Consider the following 22,582-nt stretch of genomic DNA (forward strand, 5'->3'; position numbering starts at 1 on the left):
TGAAGCCAAAATGTTTAAGATACTGATAACCTGTCTATTAATTATCTCGATTACTAGTGGTCCAAACCATGGACGATGCAAGAAAGAGGGATGGGCTGCACTTGAAACAAGCTATCAAACACATTTGGAGAGGATTTGAATTGCTATTTTTATTCAATTTTTTTTAATCATTTTGGCACTGTTGAATTTCCTTTGGCTCTAGCTAAAATCTCTTTGGCTGCGCCAAAAAATCCTCTATGCAGGTAAAACCCAGTATAAATAAAGTTTGAGCTGAGTTGAGTTGAGCCTGATTGGCCGACCAGATGAATCAGGCGCCACTGACTGGGCAGTAATAAAACGAATGACGAGGCTTATCCCCAAAACCTACATCCGTTGAGTCAGACTGCATCTCTGCTGAACCAGGCGGCAGTCCTGTCCGTACGGGACAGATCGCTGTCTGAGCTGGACTCTACTGACAGCGATTACAGTGGTCAGCTGAGAACTCCAATAACCTGACTGTATTACTGATGAGGAGGGAAACAGCTCCATGACAATCCCAGCATGTTGGTGAGGAGGTGCAGAGAGATACACATCGCATCTCACATTTAACACCATCTGGAAAGACTCGCTCATAAGAACTACACATAAATCTAGTATGCTGAGAGAATCCAAAGACATTTCCACACATTGCACACAGACGTTTGTATTCAGTATATCTGAATACAAATTGACTTTTAAAAGTATCATGGGACTATCAACAGTTTGAAATTCAAATAACTCAACCAAGTGTCTGAAATGGAGTAATCATAATAATAATTAATATAGTGAATAATTATGTTGTCACTGTGATAATGCAATGCCAATGTATTGCAGAATAGAAATGCATAGAAAATAATTTACAAAGAAAAGCAGGAAAATACATCATATAATTCTCCAGAGATCGGAGCATAAAGTACTTCCCCATTTAACTCCTAAAAAGTCTCTACCGAGTCATTATTACACCACTTCTATTCCTGCTCCATGAAACTAAGCGACACCGAGGGCAGAAAAGGTACTGTGAATAAAAGGATAAAAACATGCTTCACCAGTGAGGCATGAACAGCCTGGCGGTCAGAACTCACTCACAGGAGGATCACCTCAGACAGACGGCTGAAGACCTCGTCCCCAGGGCGGTGTTTCCACGACGTGGTCGTCCACAGCCTCCGAGTCCACATCCAGCCAGGGCTCAGACTCCAGTCACAGTGAGAGGCAGTGTGGTGGCAGGCAGGCAGGCAGGCAGTCCCCGGCCCTATCAGAGCCCCCTATCTGCCCCAGCGCCCCAGAGGAAACCAGCTCACTGATTCAGGAAGCCAACGAGAGAGGAGAACGGCAGGGGAGAGCGTGCGATGTCTAGGGCACCTCCCCGTCTTCCTGCTGGGGAGGGGGGCACACTGGCTGGCAGGGGATGGAACTGTCTCCCCTGCGGCTGACCCCAGCCCCTCCTCCCTTTCATCTCTCTCTCTCTCCCTCCCTCTCTCCCTCCCTCTCTCTCTCTCCCTCCCCTCCTCCCTCCCTTTCATCTCTCTTGCCCCGGGGTCCCAGTAGCAGGAGATATGCAGCCAGGGTTCAATACTGAATCTCTAACATGCTATGAAATATTTTTTTCTCTGCCCTGCTAAGTTGCAAATCAAATCACACAGATATTGGCAAATGTAGACATATTATTTATGTTCTTCAGCTCCAATGGGAAGGTCGACGCTCAACAACATCCATAGATGTGTGGGGGTGGAGGGAGTCAGGACACCAGTACACTCTCACACTTGCTGAGACACGGCTGGGATTGTCTCAAACACTGCACTTCCCTCTAGTGGTCAAAGGGCATAGACGATAACTACTGGAAAAAATAAATAAATTCATGAACTATCATTGCATGAACACCATTCCAAGTTTCCAAAGGAAAACATGAACCCCACAGCATGAGAAAGACGTTTCTTGTTATTGACCTCAACCTTGCATGTCCTATATTTCATTTTCCCATCCAAGGGCAGTGCAGACTCAGAGGCAGAGCGTTGTGCAATATAATAGCTCAACAATTTAAATCCTCTATTTCATCCAAATGTGGCACAGGAATGTTTTCCCATGTGAAGCTCAAAACCACCAACTCAGACACACCCACTGAAGAATGTTAACGAGACCACGCAAACACAGCACACACACATAATGTACATTTGTAACTTGTAAATATGTAATTTATAAATTGAGTATTGGATTCTATATGTTTGAGCATAATCTTGGAGTCTGCAGCCACATCTCACTGTGACTGTACACCTTACATTACATGTGACAAATAAAGGAATCTTGAATCTCTTGGTCATTGGCCAAGACAGAAGTGGTACCACCAAACACTGTTTACTGTTCCATTACCAAACACTGTTTACTGTTCCATAACCAAACACTGTTTACTGTTCCATTACCAAACACTGTTTACTGTTCCATTACCAAACAGTTTACTGTTCCATTACCACCAAACAGTTTACTGTTCTATTACCACCAAACACTGTTTACTGTTCCATTACCACCAAACACTGTTTACTGTTCCATTACCAAACACTGTTTACTGTTCCATTACCAAACAGTTTACTGTTCCATTACCAAACACTGTTTACTGTTCTATTACCAAACACTGTTTACTGTTGCATTACCACCAAACACTGTTTACTGTTCTATTACCACCAAACACTGTTTACTGTTCCATTACCAAACACTGTTTACTGTTCCATTACCAAACAGTTTACTGTTCCATTACCAAACACTGTTTACTGTTCCATTACCAAACAGTTTACTGTTCCATTACCAAACACTGTTTACTGTTCTATTACCAAACACTGTTTACTGTTGCATTACCACCAAACACTGTTTACTGTTCTATTACCACCAAACACTGTTTACTGTTCCATAACCAAACACTGTTTACTGTTCCATTACCAAACAGTTTACTGTTCTATTACCACCAAACACTGTTTACTGTTCCATTACCAAACACTGTTTACTGTTCCATTACCAAACACTGTTTACTGTTCCATAACCAAACACTGTTTACTGTTCTATTACCACCAAACACTGTTTACTGTTCCATTACCACCAAACACTGTTTACTGTTCCATTACCAAACAGTTTACTGTTCTATTACCACCAAACACTGTTTACTGTTCCATAACCAAACACTGTTTACTGTTCCATTACCAAACAGTTTACTGTTCTATTACCACCAAACACTGTTTACTGTTCCATTACCAAACACTGTTTACTGTTCCATTACCAAACACTGTTTACTGTTCCATTACCAAACACTGTTTACTGTTCCATTACCACCAAACACTGTTTACTGTTCCATTACCAAACAGTTTACTGTTCTATTACCACCAAACACTGTTTACTGTTCCATTACCAAACACTGTTTACTGTTCCATAACCAAACACTGTTTACTGTTCCATTAACAAACAGTTTACTGTTCTATTACCACCAAACACTGTTTACTGTTCCATTACCAAACACTGTTTACTGTTCCATAACCAAACACTGTTTACTGTTCCATTACCAAACACTGTTTACTGTTCCATTACCACCAAACACTGTTTACTGTTCCATTACCAAACACTGTTTACTGTTCCATTACCACCAAACACTGTTTACTGTTCCATAACCAAACACTGTTTACTGTTCTATTACCACCAAACACTGTTTACTGTTCCATTACCAAACACTGTTTACTGTTCCATTACCAAACACTGTTTACTGTTCCATTACCAAACACTGTTTACTGTTCCATTACCACCAAACACTGTTTACTGTTCCATTACCACCAAACACTGTTTACTGTTCCATTACCACCAAACACTGTTTACTGTTCCATTACCAAACACTGTTTACTGTTCCATTACCACCAAACACTGTTTACTGTTCCATAACCAAACACTGTTTACTGTTCTATTACCACCAAACACTGTTTACTGTTCCATTACCAAACACTGTTTACTGTTCCATAACCAAACACTGTTTACTGTTCCATTACCAAGAAGTTTACTGTTCCATTACCACCAAACACTGTTTACTGTTCCATTACCAAACAGTTTACTGTTCTATTACCACCAAACACTGTTTACTGTTCCATTACCACCAAACACTGTTTACTGTTCCATTACCAAACACTGTTTACTGTTCTATTACCACCAAACAATGTTTACTGTTCCATAACCAAACACTGTTTACTGTTCCATTACCACCAAACACTGTTTACTGTTCCATAACCAAACACTGTTTACTGTTCCATTACCACCAAACACTGTTTACTGTTCCATAACCAAACACTGTTTACTGTTCCATAACCAAACACTGTTTACTGTTCCATTACCAAACACTGTTTACTGTTCTATTACCAAACACTGTTTACTGTTCCATAACCAAACACTGTTTACTGTTCCATAACCAAACACTGTTTACTGTTCCATAACCAAACACTGTTTACTGTTCTATTACCAAACACTGTTTACTGTTCCATAACCAAACACTGTTTACTGTTCCATTACCACCAAACAGTTTACTGTTCTATTACCACCAAACACTGTTTACTGTTCCATAACCAAACACTGTTTACTGTTCCATAACCAAACACTGTTTACTGTTCTATTACCAAACACTGTTTACTGTTCCATAACCAAACACTGTTTACTGTTCTATTACCAAACTCTGTTTACTGTTCTATTACCACCAAACTCTGTTTACTGTTCCATAACCAAACACTGTTTACTGTTCCATTACCAAACACTGTTTACTGTTCCATTACCAAACACTGTTTACTGTTCCATTACCAAACACTGTTTACTGTTGCATTACCAAACACTGTTTACTGTTGCATTACCAAACACTGTTTACTGTTGCATTACCAAACACTGTTTACTGTTGCATTACCAAACACTGTTTACTGTTCCATTACCACCAAACACTGCTTACCTCATGGCCAGTACGGGTTTCTTCAGTGCGCTGCGACCTGGGTTCCCACTCTCTAACTCAAATTCCCAGACTTTTCCCAGACTTTCAATGACTAAAAAGCTGAATGTCCATGACCTATAAGCTAATGAACGGAAAAACCTGTTGACAAGTGGGAAGGGGATAAATGGTCGCTGAAAAATCAAGCAACCATAATAACCACTCACGCAATGCAGGAAATGCGTGAAATAACCTGATAAAGAAAAATACTGCATAGAAAATATTACACTTTGATAAATGGCAACTAAAATGTAAACATTCTACAAACAAAATTCCCTGACAATCCATGACATGGCCCCAAAAATGATCAAATCCCCTGACTTTCCATGTCTGGAATAGACTTTTTAAAATTCCATGATATTCCAGAAATTCCATGACCCCAGTGGGAACCCTGTGAGACAGGGTGGCCTCATTCCCACTCAGCTCTCCTCGCTGTCTGAGACCAGGCCCGAGCTGCTCAAGAGTGAAAGCTTTATTCACACCACAGAGCAGACAGGAACAGCGACGGGGCGGAGGAGCTGCTCACCTCCCACAGAGCCCTGAACTCCCTCTGGTCAATGCGGAGGAGCTCGCTGGACTCCCTGGTCACGATGGTGGCGTGCCGAGGGGTGTCGTCCAGAATGGACTCGCCAAACGCTGTTCCAGCCCCCAGAGTGCAGATGGTGACAGCATCCTACAGGAAGCAGACAGACAGACAGACAGATATATACTTAGTCTGGATGGATCCTGCTTTTTTTAATTTTTTTTTAAACAGGGGGGGGGGGGGGGGGTAGCCATTCTAATCGACTATGTTCTGAAAAGTTCTGAGTGGAACGGCAAAACTGTCGAATGCGTACTTGAGTGTACCTGCTGCGTCATACCCTCGGAGAGGGTCTTTTCCGCAGCAGGACTTATCGTCAATAGACTGCGCACCTGTCTCCATCCCGACCATGTCGATATGCTCATATTTCTAAATAAAAATATGAAGAAATAGGATAGGCCCTATTGGCCGGAAAAGTCGCTCAGACGAGCAATGATGAGATGCTATTTTCGAAGAAAAAACGATTTTTGCCCAGCGATTTTCAAATAGCAGATTTTCCAGAAAGTCCCATCCCTAGTGTGGGTTGCGTGTGTGTGTGTGTGTCACCGCTCACTCACATGTGCTGTATGTGTCACATGTGGCTCAGTAATAAAGACCCTCGAGGTCCGGTAATCATAAATATTATGGACCTAGTGATTTATTTTGTACAGAAAAGCATGTGGGGGAAGCAAATTAAATCTGCAATTTCAATTTACAATTTTATTATGTTGCAATGACAACTAGTCAATAAAGACCCCAGTGCATCTCAGTATATGAAAGTTTCACTTTTTGAATTAAATTACGGAAAATAATGAACTTTTATATTCTATTATATATTCTATTAATATTCTATATTAATATTCTAATTTTTTGAGATGCACCTGTATATCACTATCCCCGGAGACACTATATATCACCATCCCTGGGGACATTGTTGATCTCACCTGGTGATTCGCTGTCTCTGACACTTTGACATCCAGAGAGCCAGAGAGGACCGCATACCAGCTGGTGCCGATGTCTCCTTGACGATACACTACAGACCAAAAAATGACACCATATAAATATTCATCACCACCACATCTCTCTTGAGATGTAAACAAATAACTAAAAACAATACTGGAGCTTGCTTCTGCGCTCTGACTGCAGTACGAATTGTTGGAAACTGATGTGAGCCTGCCATAACCACCCATACGTGCATCTACTAGAAACAGGGCTGGCTCTGGTCTCGGGTAACTAAAAACATGACCGTTTTTGAGCGCTAGTTGGGGACTTACAGGTGATGCCCTTTTCCAAGCATTCATAGAATCCGCAGAGGCAGATCTGCTGCAGCAGGCTGGGTTGGAACCTCTCGAAGGCCTTCACGTTCTTCAGACGGGCCAGGATGATGTCCACATCCTCACCTGAGCGCTCGCCAGGTCTAGGACGGAACACAAAGTCACCACCGCGTTACAATTTCTAACCTAAAACAGAATCCAGTGGCACTTCTATTTCATGGCATAATCCATCATTGCAGCATCTCTGCTTTTAGGACAAATGCTGAACAAATCATTCAAATAAATCATTTTACAGAAGCAAACCATAGAGGTAGAGTGGAGTTAAAAACATGCACCTTCTGGAACACGTTCACCCCCCCCAGGGGTGAGAGGACTTCCCCATCTTGATCAGCTACTGTATAACAACATGCCTGGGGCCGGCCAGACTCATGAAACAGTTTTAAACATGATGAGTAGGGCTATATTTGAAATGAAATGAAATATAATAAGCCTTTCTTTGTTTTCTTTCATAGGCCATACAAGCTGCAAATTGCATCGTTGCATCATGTGAGTTAAACATATTCTTAGAATAGAATCTACATGTAGGGTGTTGTGTACTCCAGCAGCAAACCATGGGTTCTAAACACCTGAGATGTTTACAGTGTCTAGGCAGTTTACAGGCCCTATACAAACAACAGGAAGTATTAAACACACACACTTTCGACGTATGAGACAGATTGCAGTATTTTACAGTAATTGAAGGTCAGGCAAATCAACAGCTAAAAGGCATGGTGCTTGTCAGCAGTCGATAATGAGCTGCACCAGAACCAAGCCATCCGAGCGAGCGTCACCGCCAGCTACTCCCAGCAGGGACAAAGGGATATTTACTGTGTAAACACATCTGTCCGACTGCGTCACACAGCAGAGTGTGGCTGGCTGGAGCTGGTGTACTTTGAACCTGCCCTCTGAATGGCCTCTCCTTCCTCTCTTATCTCTCTCTCTCTTTAATCTCTCCTCCTCCACTCTCCCTCCACTGAGGTGAAGGGCGGTGGTTTCCTGGAGCGCTAGCTGGCTGAGGCTTTTCTCCTCCCCTGCCCCCAATCTCATCTCTTTGACCCCTAGTCTAAATTAACATTACTTTGATTTCATAAGGAAAAATCATTGGCCTGAAATATCGGCTTTAAAAACTCCTGATCAACTTTTTGTTTACAATATCACCACCACGAGCACTTGCGTAATTTCAGCAACCGACTTGTTTATAGATTTTAGGGATTTAATCTCACATTTCGGCAAGTTAACAGAGACCACCTGATGGTCGAAACGAAATGAAGCCTAGCTGTTTTCGGTGCCACAAGCACAACGACTTTGGAAACAGACAAACACCAGAGATGTGACACCTTGCAATCGACCTAGAATACATGTACACGACCCTTTTCCATAATGCTAACCAAGCATATCATTGTTCAAATCAGAGAACTGTAACATTAGATGTTTAGCCAACTAACGTTTAGCACTAGGCCTATGCGGTTTTCTAGCGCTAAACAAAGTTCGCACTAGCCTAAATTACCGATCAGGTATCAGATCCCATCCGAACATAGGCTAACAGCTTCAATATTATTAATCACTTGGACGCCAAAACTGACTCTATGAACGACTACCATGTAGAAGCAAAAAGACGGGTTTGCTTTAGCAGTTAACGTTACAGCGAACGAGCCGGCTCTATGGGAACGGCTGGGCTGCGATCCGCGGTCGAAACAAGCACAGCCATTCAGATAACATTGCTCCGAGTGTGTTAGGCTACTAGTGTTATACAACAGGATTGCACCATCACTAAAAAGCATAGTGAATAACAAGTTGTTTAACTAATTTCAATCAAATTTGACAAAATAGTTCGTCCCCAATGTGTATCGTTGCCAAGCAACCTCATACCAGATTCAGCACAGGAGGGAGCGCAAAATAAAACCAAATAATAATTAGAATAAATATTTCATTTTTGTTTATATAGCACTTTTCATTGTGAAAGAATCCCGTAATTTAAATGATGATTCTGAAAACAATAGGTCAAATCATCGACACGAATTGTACAGCCGGGTTCTCCATCTCAACCACAGGAGCTCCCGTTCCACCTGTCTCCAGGCGGTCCGGGGTCGCTCCTAGGCTTATTAAGCTTCTTGACGCTCTTGAGAGTACGGGTTCCCTTGTCGGACATGCCGCTCCCCTGAAGCTCTACGGCAGCGGTTCAGCCTGTGGTCTGGAGAGGTCCGGGCTGTACATTTGCATGTTAATGATCTGACCCATACTACCTGGTTGCACTCAGTTTATATATATACCAGCTACGTCAGATAGGACCCACGGTCACGGTTGGTAGTAATTTGACAAAATTTGAGCCATAACTCAAATAAAACCATCAAATTCATTACATATTTTTGAAATGCTGTGTTACATACAAAGTAGTTTCATTTGAACGGTCATTTAACTTTACAAAATGTCAGATGTACGAGTTTATTTTATGAATTGAACATTGAAATGCATGCCGGGTAATAAAATTCCCAAGTCCTTACGTCATCGTCATAATCGATCCCATGTATGCCTATAATCTATCCAAGACGGTATTGAACTCCTCCTGCATTGTAACTTTGATATAAATAAAATTCCTGCTAAATTATATAACTATAGCACCATGTCCTGGTTAATTATTTACAACCCCCCCCCCCATAAATGTTTAATTTGGAAGAATAAAGATATTACATTTTAAAATAAAACATTGTTTAGTGATAGCTGGGTTAAACATGACATATTGCTGGTGACTCAATTTTTATTTTCTTATTCAGAATTTCTCAAGAAATATGGATTTCCAGTTACTCCTAAGGATTGTTTTTGATGCAGTGCCTTCTGTTCTTTTGAGATTGTTGAGGGGAAGTTCCATAGTGGATATGAATGTGCAATATAAATGCAACCTTATGTTAGATGGTATATGCATCACAGACAAAAATTTACAAATAGTCATCTTAGGAGACTTTGCCATGGGTCCACAACTCCTCATGCCAAGTCATTTTGGAACTCTAAATTTGAAAATATTCATTGGAAGTCAGTTTGGACAAAATCAAAATTAAATAAGTTTCATTGACAATTATAGGCTACATTTAATTTATCCTGTAAACCAGGTGCTTTCAAGATTCAAACATGATATTGATAGTGTGTTTTTGCAATAACGATATTGAGTCTATTTGTCACGTATTTCTTGACTGTCTTTGTATAAGACTATTTTGGTTGGATATAGAATTATTGTTCAATAAGTTGTTTGGTTCGGCCATTCGACTGGAAAAAATGGACATTATATTTTTCATGAGAAGAATAATACTGACCTCATAACCTGTTTATGGTGAGCCTTTTTATTTTATACGGACATTTCTACATTCATAAGTGCAAGTGGACTGGACAGATACCACATATTCAACATTTCGAAATAGAAATTAGATATTATTTTCGAACACTACATGGACTACAGAACAGTAAAGCAATGACAACATTAGATATTTGTAAGATCTTAAATAGGCTATATGATGTGTTTCTCTTATATACCCCTGTGATTTTTTTAATATTTCGTGTCCTATCTAATTGTATACATATTGTTGATTTGTGTAGCTTACTTCTCCGCCTCGAGCTTCACTTTTTCCATCTTAATAGCCTGTTTTATCTCTAGTTCCTCTTGTAAAGAGACATCACAGTCTACTCCAACCTGTAACTATTAAAAACGATAGCCTACATTTACTTTATTTAAGCGTCCCTTGCCAGTCTCACGGGGTTGCAGCTGAAAGAAAAAATGATAGGCTACAATTGCTTTACACGCCATAAGAATAGGCATAGCCCAATGATCTTGCATAGGCTACTTGTGTTCATGAGGACAACGTAAGCAGTCGGCAGTATTTTTCCATCTTTCCTTGTTGCCTTTGGCAGTAGCAACTGTGCGGCGTCTATAGTTCATATTTCTATAATATTGCTCCTCATGTGTAAAATGCGGTGGACAGAACTGGTTATGAGTGTTGTTTGCCTTGTCCATTGTCATTTCGTGCAAATACCTCCCCTTTTACCGTGAACGCATAGGTAGATTGGACCAGCTGGGTAGACTTAACGAGTTGATGGCCACCGTTGTGGTAGTTTATCCGTGATTGCGGTTGTTTGGTTTACTCGAGCGAGCTAGCGAAACGTTACCCTGGATATGTTGAGCTAGCTTTGTAGTACATGTTCTGGACTGAGCACTTGGTCCCCGGGCTCCTGGCTGCCCCTTACCTGGAGGAAGGACAGCTGGGATGGGATAAATGCACGGGACAATTTCCACCGGCGACACCTGAGAATTGAATGTGTGCAATGTGTGGCCTAATAAAGACCCCCCCTCGGGTCCTATAATTATTATTATGAATAGCCAAAATGACAATCAATCACATTAGGCTGCCAAGTCGCATTGAGCGTTAAACACACGCATTTCAGCCTATTCTCACGCTCAAACGCCACACCGCACAATTCTCACGCAGATACCTGACCAACCCATAAATACTAGCAGTTCATAATACATCCATCCATGATGGGATCCTTATTTAGAAATTACTTTAAGGAACGCTACCCAGCTGGCACACGACCGACCTTCAACTTTGAAATATAGTTGGATTAATGTCAGTCGTCGTTTAAACCTTGAAACAATATTGAATGCTCAATGGTTGAAAAAGGTTGATAAAATACTTATAAATCAATGTTGAAATTCTGTTGAAAATCTGTAGCCTACATTGATGCACAACAACGTCAACATGATGTCTTCAACCTGCCTTATAGCCCTTAAATGCACAATATGTGTAAAAAGTGGCCCAACAAGGTTTTGGCTTTATATATCTTTGCAATAAATTATTTTTATTGGTCACAAATCCTTATTTTGCGCTTGCACAAATAATGAGATTCGAATTTCCTTTTGTGGACATCCGAGGATGTCGTATTATGGAATTTTTCTTTGGAAAATTTGTTGCGTTGCATCGTGTGTAGCCTAATGTTTGTCTCGCACTAGCTGGACGTAGCTAGTATCTACTTATATACAAGCTGAGCAATGTGCCAGTCATTCCCTTGTTGTCCAACTTTTGCCGCTACTTGTAGATAGTAAGGTTAATATATTGTTTAGCTTGCAACTAAGTTGGTTTTGCTTTCGCATTTTAACATAGGCTACATCCTGGGTCGTATTGTGCTGCAGAGGTTGTATGTTTAGAAAGCTAAAAGCTGTTACCAGCCGGCAGATTGACTGTGAATGCCTTTTTCTGTAGCATTGCTGTATAGACGTATGTCACAAAATGTGTTTGTGTGTGTGCATGCCAGTGCCACAAACACTTATTTTTCACATTATTGTTGGATTGATGTTGTTGCTATTTGCACAGTTGTCAGTGTTGCAACCCCATTCACTGCTGTTGTAGGCCTACATGTGCATCTTGATTCTAATGTAAAATAAATTTGTAAAAAGTTCACCGCTTTGTTCTCTGTGGCTACATGATTGAAAAGTAAGAAGTTGAAACAAAGTTGCAGTTTCAACCGTGATGCAAAGTTGACTCAAAGACCTTAATTTACCTTATGTTGAAAAGTAAGCCGTTAAAACAAAGTTGGGATTTCAAAGTTGCACCTTTCAAATTCAACACATATTCAACAGTGATTGTAAGACCTTAATTCACCCATGTTGAAGAGTAAGATGTTGGAACAACGTCGCGATATCAACGTTAATTCACCTTTCAAAATCAAAACCTAATCCAACGTTGATTCACAGTCACATGACGTTGAATCACCCGTGAATCAACGTTGAAATGCCAGCTATTCTGGCAGTCGGTATTCTCGCCTCCCAGTCGTCCTCAGATCTACCTAGCGAGGAGAGAGAGTGGTTAAGTGAAAGAATCTCACTCCAAACCTTTGGCATTATTTTAGGAAAAGTGACTTACCCTTACCAGCTCAATCCAGTAACACTAGTGGCTAGCTAATTACCTCTACGTGAGGGTAAAGTTAGCTAGCTAGTTAGCTAATATTAGCCGATTTGCGCTAACGTTACCAGGATGGACGTTTAGAGTAATAAAATACGGCGGATATGATATAATAGAAAGAAAACAGCGAAACACTGTTGATAATACCCGTTAGCTCATGACATTTCTTAGAGGTAGCTATTAGCTATACTAGTTGAGAGTTGAGAGTTCCTTCGCGGGCTGAACGGATCAAACTAACGCCGTACAGTGTTGTGTTGCACTGATTGGTTAAAAAATACAATTACCTGTCAGGACCTTTGGGGAACTGGTGAAAGGCAAGCTCTTGACATGTAGTTGGATAGTTCTATTAATACATGCATGGATAGTTCTGACAATGTATTGTTGAACAGTTTTCGGTTTTTCAGAAACGGCTGATTTGTAGTAAAATTATTCATGTCGACTGGATTCAGTTCAACACGCTGGTAACACTATGAGATCGCCTTCTTCAGGAGATGAGTGGCTGCGTTTGCTCTGGGTCGAGGAAGGCAACACGTTGCTTTCACAAAATCGTTGAGTAGGATTGACCCTTGGATGTATTAGGCTACATTGGATTTATTAGGCTAAATGGATTGATAACCGTTTGCTGGACTGATGACGATGACGTAAGGACTTGGGCATTTTATTACCCGGCATGCATTTCAATGTTCAATTCATATAATAAACTCGTACATCTGACATTTTGTAAAGTTAAATGACCGTTCAAATGAAACTACTTTGTATGTAACACAGCATTTCAAAAATATGTAATTAATTTGATGGTTTTATTTGAGTTATGGCTCAAATTTTGTCAAATTACTACCAACCGTGACCGTGGGTCCTATCTGACGTAGCTGGTATATATATAAACTGAGTGCAACCAGATAGTATGGGTCAGATCATTAACATGCAAATGTACAGCCCGGACTTCTCCAGACCACAGGCTGAACCGCTGCCGTAGAGCTTCAGGGGAGCGGCATGTCCGACAAGGGAACCCGTACTCTCAAGAGCGTCAAGAAGCTTAATAAGCCTAGGAGCGACCCCGGACCGCCTGGAGACAGGTGGAACGGGAGCTCCTGTGGTTGAGATGGCCGAGCGCCACTGGAGAACCCGGCTGTACAATTCGTGTCGATGATTTGACCTATTGTTTTCAGAATCATCATTTAATTTACGGGATTCTTTCACAATGAAAAGTGCTATATAAACAAAAATGAAATATTTATTCTAATTATTATTTGGCTTTCTTTAGCGCTCCCTCCTGTGCTGAATCTGGTACGAGGTTGCTTAGCAACGATAAACACTCGGAACGAACTATTTTGTCAAATTAGTTACACTAAACTTGATTTTCTAGAGACTTTTTAGTGACGGTATAAACCTGTTGTCGGTTTTAAAAGCAATAACACATGTTATCTGCATGTTTTTCGTAGGCCTATTAGGCTCTCTGGGAAACCCTTGCAAACTCCGCATAGAAAGGCCGGGACCATGCTGCACATGAGGGGTCAAGGACACTTCCGCACATGGCCGGGGATCGAACCGGGGACCTTACAATTCCCAGCCGGCCGCTCTACCTCCTGACTAACGTGCCAACCTTGTTTTGTTGTTTGCCTACAAATTGTCAATAATTATATTAAAGTGTCATAAAATGTCACCTGTCAACCTGAAAAGGTGAGCGTAATAGCATAATAAATACATAGCCTACATTTAGGCTATATAAAGCACTTTTCAAGACAATCTCAAAGTGCTGGAAACGGTTTAGCTTGTCTCATACACCGACACCTAGAATCCAACAGCACAGGTTGCTCAATCAATATTAGGAATGTTGTGTCTGAGTAGTGCAATGGGAAGTGTAATTGTTCCCTCTGCGAATTGCCATTTCCACAACTTAATCCATAGCCTACATGTTAATTTGAGCATGTTACTTGATCAAATCGATTCATTAGCCTACGTTAGGGAAAATAATTGGATTAAAGTAGGCTACAGAAAATAACAGAAATTATATGGCGGTCAAAGAACTGATAAGGACCTTGATAAATAGTTGCCTCCCGTCTATTAGGCAACCATATTTACAGTGTATTAGGCTTCTGCAGAGGATACGCGTCTTTCGTGAAAAGTCACACATGTCCCATTGTAACTAAGCATAATCTGCTAGGCTATTATAAGCACACCGTTCGCATCGCTCTTCTAAAACGATTGTCAAGGCATTTAGAATTATCGTAGGCTACCTTTTGTCAAGACAAATAATCCATTCAGCAGACGCAGGGGAATGGGTGGAAGTGTGTGCTGCGACCATCTTCGCGAGATCATCGACCTGGTGACAGCGAGGAAACGGTCTGTATCAGCAGCTCTCTACTCGGCTCCCTGCTCCTGTTAGAGCATCATTTAAAGGCCCAATCCTTCATTTCAGTGTGCAGCCATGCGACTTTTTGTGCGTGGCTGTAAGACAGCGCACCTAGGATAGCGTTTATCCTGTTACCACTCCTTCCCTCCCTCCCTCCATTGAATGTTGACCTGTATTTCTCTGTTGGTACCACAAGAGGCAGTAGTCCCAGTACAACAAAATAAAGAAGGACACCAAAATCAACCCCCCCGTCGAACTCCACTGCGCAAGTAGAGTAGCAGTGAGCGCAATGGACTCCCACGTGGGAAATCGGGATTCCGGTGGGGATGATTTTATGGGACTATACCTCAAACCTCCACATGTTCATCCTTTCACTCCGACCTTGACCCCTTGCCTTATAGGTCAGATCCTGTCCCAACCCCAACCCTTATTCTAACCCCAACCCACACTCCTTCCCTTATAGGTCAGATCCTATCCCAACCCACACTAGGGACTGGAGGAAGGACACCAAAATCCACCCGCTGATCTACACTGCACAAGTAGAGTAGCGGTGAAAGCACTGGACTCCCACCCGGGAGATCAGGGTTCACGGCCCCAGTGGGGATGACTTCATGGGATATCTTTAATGATTCAAGTGACCACAAAAGCATCACCAATCTGAGATGTTGTATTCTAATTAACAAAAAAGACTCACGGGCCAGTGTGTCCATCAGTACTCTAGCCTACTGTGCAGTAAGGCTGAATGATATGCTCATATCCTCAGGTTATGGCTGTGAATGTATATGTTGAATTTTCATGAAAATGCGTTCTCAGGGATCCTTAATCAGGGACACTTTGAGGATTTTCAATGTGATGTCATGAAGATGTCCCAAACAACATGCAGTAATAGGGTTATGGTTACAGTGGTGCAGTGACTGGTGTTCTGGGTTTGCTGGAAAGGAGTGCAAATGTTGTTGTGAAAAGGACAAAAGACAACTGCTCTTGGATCAGGGATGTCATGATATGCACATTTTGCAATAATCGTCGTATTTAAAAAATGAAAATACTAATATCATGTAAATAATCCAGCCATGGTATATTGTCTGAAGGAAATTTAATGAGGAAAGTAACCTTAAAAAAACATGCTTGGCAATTTCAGATGTTTTGAAGAGAAAAACAAACACTGGAGCAAAATAAAGTTAAAGATGCATTTTAAGTGATCACATTATTTTTAATGATTGCTAGATATTGTGATAATATCGTTATAGTGATATTTTTTCCCATGATAATCGTATTGTGAAATTTGGATACTGTGACCGGGCTAAATCTTATCTTCTTGGCCCATGACATACAGTATGCATACAGTACACTGCAGCTCAAAATTAACAGCCACTGTTTTGACAATATCCTACAGAAACAAAGCAAACACTGGGGTGACCAACCAATGCACTATGAGGTAGCTGTGTGATAGCCACAGAACTGCAGCAAAATGAGTGGGAGGAATGAGAGATGTATTATATATCCGCTGTCAGAACACACTGCAGTGCCCCCATTGAAGTATTATTCATGGAATGGAGTGGGCAAATCGAATGGCACAGTACTGAATTGAATGGTTGCAACTACTTTAATGTGGAAAAGCAAAATGAACACCAGCTTTAAGTGGCTTGTTTCCACAGGAAAGGAGGGGAGGTGCTTGCTCTCCTGCAGATGCAGCTGAAGCGTATAGACCCAGACCACAAACCCAGTGGCCGCTTAGCATTGCATCGTACATGGTAGGTACGCGTATCATATGTATGACAAATATGCAAAATGAATTAGATTTAGCTGCAGAATTTTGATGTGTCAAACGGCATGATTAAAATGGCCTGTCAGCACACCAGCGGAATTCACTGCTGCCTGTAGGTTATTAGCATACCATGCAGACAGGGAGACAGACGGGCCTGGCTTGGCATTCGGAGCCCAATACGGTGACACAGAGCAGGGGGTTTAGGGCAGGCCAGAATCAAAATACTGTTACTGTTAGAGGCTTTGATGTAAAACATCCTCTGTCTGTTCATGGCATAAGCATGCCTAACACTCCCGCATTCATTTTGGAACAGCCATCCTAAAAGGCCAGACTCCAAACATGATCACAGCAATGGAAACTTAGCTCTAAGTCCTCCTCCAGCTGCATTGGTAACAATCTGAGGCTGATTTATAGAAAGATCTAATAGCCTGTTATTTCTGACATAGCCTTTCACAGTTTCTTTTCTGATTCCTCTCTGTAGTTAACAGATAATAATTAAATAAATGTTGATGATCCTTCATTATCAGCCTATCAGAGTACAGGTAGGCTACAAGCAGTATATTTCTGTGTCAGTAGATGGCAGCATTCACTCTTTCTTAGAGAAAAAATCAGTACACACAGATACAAACATAATTGAATGATGTGTCAATAAAGTGTGTTATCTTACAGCCTACAGTCGCCTGAGGGAACAAAGTACTTGATCGTATGCTGTTGATCTATCTTGTCTGTACTGTTAAAGCTGGTGATGGTGTCAGACAGAGAGTTATACTGCCTACATAGCCTACTGGGGAATCATTGTATCTACAGTATTACTTACTCTCTCTCTCTCTCTCTCTCTCTCTCTCTCTCTCTCTCTCTCTCTCTCTCTCTCTTTCTCTTAAGAGGTTGGTCAGAAGGCAGAGGTCATATGAGCCTGTGTTGCTCAGGCTGGGACATGTAGTGAATGAACCCCACACACATTCCTCTAATACTGCATACCACCAGCCCACAGCTGCTACATACCACCATGACAAAGAAGCAACCTGCCAGCTAACGCTACGCCACTCCTCAGTGTAGTGGAGAACATATGCAAGTTTATTATCCGATTCATTTGAGCAATGACTATCCCTCTACTGTGTAGCCTATAATAACTCAACAACAAGTCTTAACCTTAAACCTTGTCTTCTAGCGGAGGCATTTGAGGAACTGAGAATTTAATCTGATATTCTCTGGGGGAACTGTTGTGAATAACTTGCAGATTTGGGAAACATAACTGTGAAGATAGCAATATAAATCAGACAGTGGCCAGTGTGCGATGCTGGAGGGTCTCTGTCCACATGTGGAGGGGTTATCTGCTCTGTCTCCCTCCCAATGGCTGTTATCTTCTTGATTATCTAAATTAATCCATCCATTTTGTAACTTCTTGCCCTCTTATCCCTCTGTACCCTCACTGGGATTATATGAGGATTAATTTTATAAGAGTATCTACTCAGATCATGGGCAGTTGTTTAAATGAGATGTTGGGGTTGGGGTTGAGTGTTGGGGTTATCGTTTGGCCTACTATAGCATCAGCATAGAAATGTACTGTGAGAAAACAAGAAACACATCAGGATTCAGGTCAGTTGGTTTGTTTCATGGGTCTGGCAGTGAAAAAGGTTGACAACACAATGACAAATCTCTTACAGATCAGCTGCGATTGATGCTGTTTTCATCTTACTCTGTCATTTAGAGGGCTACTAACACCTCTGTACAGTGTGTGTGTGTGTGTGTGTGTGTGTGTGTGTGTGTGTGTGTGTGTGTGTGTGTGTGTGTGTGTGTGTGTGTGTGTGTGTGTGTGTGTGTGTGTGTGTGTGTGTGTGTGTATATATATATGTGCCCTGCTTTTGTCTCCCCCTGGTTTAAGGTACTGGTCGTATTCATCAGACATTGTTTGAGATGTTGTCATGGGGACTGTTAGCTTGACAATGGACTGCAATGTTGCCCCTGTGGATGTAATGAAGCTGGCCCTCTGACTGTCTGTGTGCCTTCCACAACCTACAGTTGCTAGGAGATAAGCCACTGAGTTTGTAAACACATGTGCAGACCTCATGTGCATCATTCTAAATGCTGACATACACATATAGGAAGCATTTGTTGCAGCTGGAATGTAGAAGGCATTCCAGGTTTGGGTGGTGAAAAACGTGCACCAGACACCTCAGTTCGGTCAACTCCCTCTTGAATGTACTGTTACTATAGTACTGGTAGATGTTTAAGTGTAAAAACAAATGTTTGAGGAAATGGACATGAGCCATCATCTGTACAATTACCAATGCTAATACCATATGTATATACCATATGAATTTCACATTTATATTAATATTTACATTTTACACAAAAGTGATCATTAATCCAGAGTGCTGTAAGAAGCCGTATGAAAGGGCACACATCAGATAACCATGTCCCAGAAGGAATGTGAGAGCAGATAACTCCCAGGGAAATGCCTGAGAAGTTCTCTCTCACACTTCACAGATTGGCTCTCTGGCAACTATATGCTTTGCTAATTGTTTTTCCGCTCTTCTTCCAGTCAACAAATGCATATGTTTATTGTACCACAGAGTCTAAGGAAAGTACTTCTGATGGATAAATGCTATTTGTTTCCTGTCACTCAACGTTAATTTTTCATGTCTCGGAAAATGAATTGGGATTACTCTTGGAACAGCTCATAGGCCTGCTACACAGATCACCATCTGTGAGGGCACGCCCTGCCAAGTCTACTTCATATTTCATTACAAGCCACTTGTGCTCTCTTAAACGAGTCATTCTTTATTGTTTGTTTGTTTCTGTTGGTTCCATAATAAAAGTATGAAGAACCAATACTTTAGAATATCAACAGGGACTAATTCTTTTCAATGTTTATACTTTTCCAGCAGGCCAGTAACATCCTCACAACGGTATCCACTGTAAATCTGAAAGATAATATAACATCATACTACAGTAGGTAGCAAAACAAACATAACAAACATCTTATCTGGTAAATTCGGAGTCTTGGTTGCTCTGTTTCATGAATTCGAAATCTACTTGTGAATGTAACCTATATCAAATAATACTAAATCTACTCATGAATGTAACCTATATCAAATAATAATAAATCTACCTGTGAATGTAACCTATATCAAATAATACTAAATCTATCTGTGAATGTAACCTATATCAAATAATACTAAATCTGTGAGGGTGGAGTTCTCCAATCTCCTCATTGCTTCTACAGCCTCCTCTCTGTTTGATTGGTTGGTATTTTTGAAATCTAGGTCCTCAGCCACCTGGGAAATGTCACTATATTCTCATTCAGGGAGTCTCTGGCTGATCTCAAGGACAATGGCAAATCCTAGTATGGCTTACATAGCAGTTTCAGACCCAAATGAACTGCCAACTATTTGCGTGCATCTTGAAATGAATTTAAACATTTGTGTCAGCTCTGCACGTGTAGACCACAGTAGGCTATAGTCCCCCAAGGAGAGGACCTGTTTTCAAATGCTGCATGGTGATTGGTTGTTCCCATTTCCTTGTAGAGGGAACACGTTCCAGTTGACATCCTCTCATTGCTTTGTTGATACATTTTTACTTTCACTGAAAACAAATAGTACAATACCGTTTTCCCTTTCCCCAACATGTCTCTTTGATCTAGATCATGTCTTTGTCTGGAGGTGTAGTTTTCTTTCTAACTGTTCTGGCTTTCAGAGTACTTTTCCATCATCATCATCATCATCATCATCATCAAGCAAGAGTAAGAGCACAAGAAGCACCAGAGCATCTTAACTTAAAGCATGTCTTGTTTTAGTAGACTGCTCAAGCTGCATTAGTGAGACTAGATATCTCCAACACACAGAGTTCCCCTACAGGTGAGAGTTTCTGGTAAAATGCAGTTTCATACAGTCAGTTATAACATGCAGTTGACAGTTATAACAGTTAGATAGTCAGTTATAACAAAAAGTTACATACAGTCAGTCATAACATAGTTTCATAGTCAGTTATAACAAAAAGTTACATAGTCAGTTATAACATAGTTACATATAGTCAGTTATACGGTTACATAGTCGGTTATAACATGCAGTTACATACAGTCAGTCATAATACTGTATACAGATACATACATTCAGTTATAACAGTTACATACAGTCACTTATATTTAAGTCAAGTTTGGGTTCTTGATTCCTCAAGTCATTCTCTCTCCTTCACCTCATCAAAATGTCACTGATTGCTGTAAGAAGTGGATAAGCCTGTATGCGCATTAACTGGAACCAGTCACCACTTGTTATCAAAATCTGTTTTATTGCCAGGTACTTTTTACACATAGGAATTTGTTCTGGTCAGGTGCATACCACTTAGACATGTGGACCTCTGTTAAGACCAGAGGTGTAGTTGTGATTAAAGAAGTGGGTATACTCTGACTAAAGAAGGGGGTATACTGTAGCAGAAATGTTATAGTTTTTACATTAGTGGTGTTTAAAGAAGTGTGTATACTGTGGGTCCATGGATAAAGAAGTGTGTATACTGTGGGTCCATGGATAAAGAAGTGTGTATACTGTGGGTCCATGGATAAAGAAGTGTGTATACTGTGGGTCCATGGATAAAGAAGTGGGTTTACTGTGGGTCCATGGATAAAGTAGGTATACTCTGTATACCTCCATATACCCACTACACCACTGGATAAGACCCAACAAGGAGAGAGTCACGTGCCCAAAAGCAATGTTAACAGAATATTTTATGAATTAACACAAAACAACAAAATAAGATGTGAAATATCAGTAGCATAGTGAATGGATGTGTGTATGAGTGTTGTATGGATTGGAGACTATGGGTAGCAAGGTAGGTGGCACGATAGTCTCAACTTCAGACCTATGAGTTCTTTCGCTGATAAACTACGTAAGCTACGTGAACTCTGTTACTGCATGCTGCAGCTGTTCCCAGCCATAGATATGCCCCGCCCATCTAACCTGGGCTAGGGTCTCTCATTTGCTGCTACGACCTGTCACTCTCAATTTTCACCCGTTGCTACGCCCTCAGAACACCAGCTTGAGAAGCGAAGTTGCACAGACTCTATTATGTAGTATGTGGAGCGCAGCGATTCAATGTAATATTTGAGTCTGGAGAAAGACTAGTGGCACGATAGCTTGGTGCGTTACACCGTCCCCTCACAGCAAGAAGGTCCTGGATTCGATTCCTGGGCCTTTCAGTTCTTCTGAAAGGGCTCCCAGGGCTCCCTTCACATAGAGCCTCAATATGAAAAACATGCAGAAGAACAACTGCTCTTCAGTCCTGTCCCTGACCACCACCTGGACTGAGGACTTGGTCCCCGGGCATAACTGATGAGGCTGCCCACTGCTCCTGGCAGTAGCTTGGATGGGAGAAATGCAGAGGACAAATTTCATTGGAGACCGCTTCAGCATGTGTGTGTGTGTGTGTGTGTGTGTGTGTGTTGTGGCACCGCCCATTGCACGTGTGCAGTGTCACTGTATGATGATAAATAAATGACTCTGAAGTCAGCATGTTTGTTGTTTGTTTTGAAACTAACTAATAGAAATAATCTAAAATAAACCTCAGAACTTAAACAGATGAATGTGCTGGTGAGGGGTAGAGAAAGAGCCACAGCAGCGGCTCTTGGTTTTTATCATCAGTAGGGCCCACCT

The 22,582-nt window shown here is 41.2% G+C and overlaps 1 protein-coding gene across 1 annotated transcript in view; it reads right to left on the reverse strand.

Moving 5' to 3' along the window:
* rapgef4a (Rap guanine nucleotide exchange factor 4a) overlaps window positions 1-15,124 on the reverse strand; it is a gene marked incomplete at its 5' end in the record, with an annotated part of 51,364 nt that extends 36,240 nt beyond the window's left edge. Inside the window, 4 exon segments of the mRNA XM_084443416.1 lie at window positions 5,532-5,678; window positions 6,509-6,597; window positions 6,839-6,981; window positions 15,057-15,124. Of these exon segments, the coding sequence (XP_084299542.1) occupies window positions 5,532-5,678; window positions 6,509-6,597; window positions 6,839-6,981; window positions 15,057-15,124 (447 nt within the window).
* Window positions 15,125-22,582: the final 7,458 nt, after the last annotated feature.

This window comes from Borostomias antarcticus, assembly GCF_949987555.1.
Source record: "Borostomias antarcticus genome assembly, chromosome: 9".
NCBI classification, from domain to species: Eukaryota; Metazoa; Chordata; class Actinopteri; order Stomiiformes; family Stomiidae; genus Borostomias; species Borostomias antarcticus.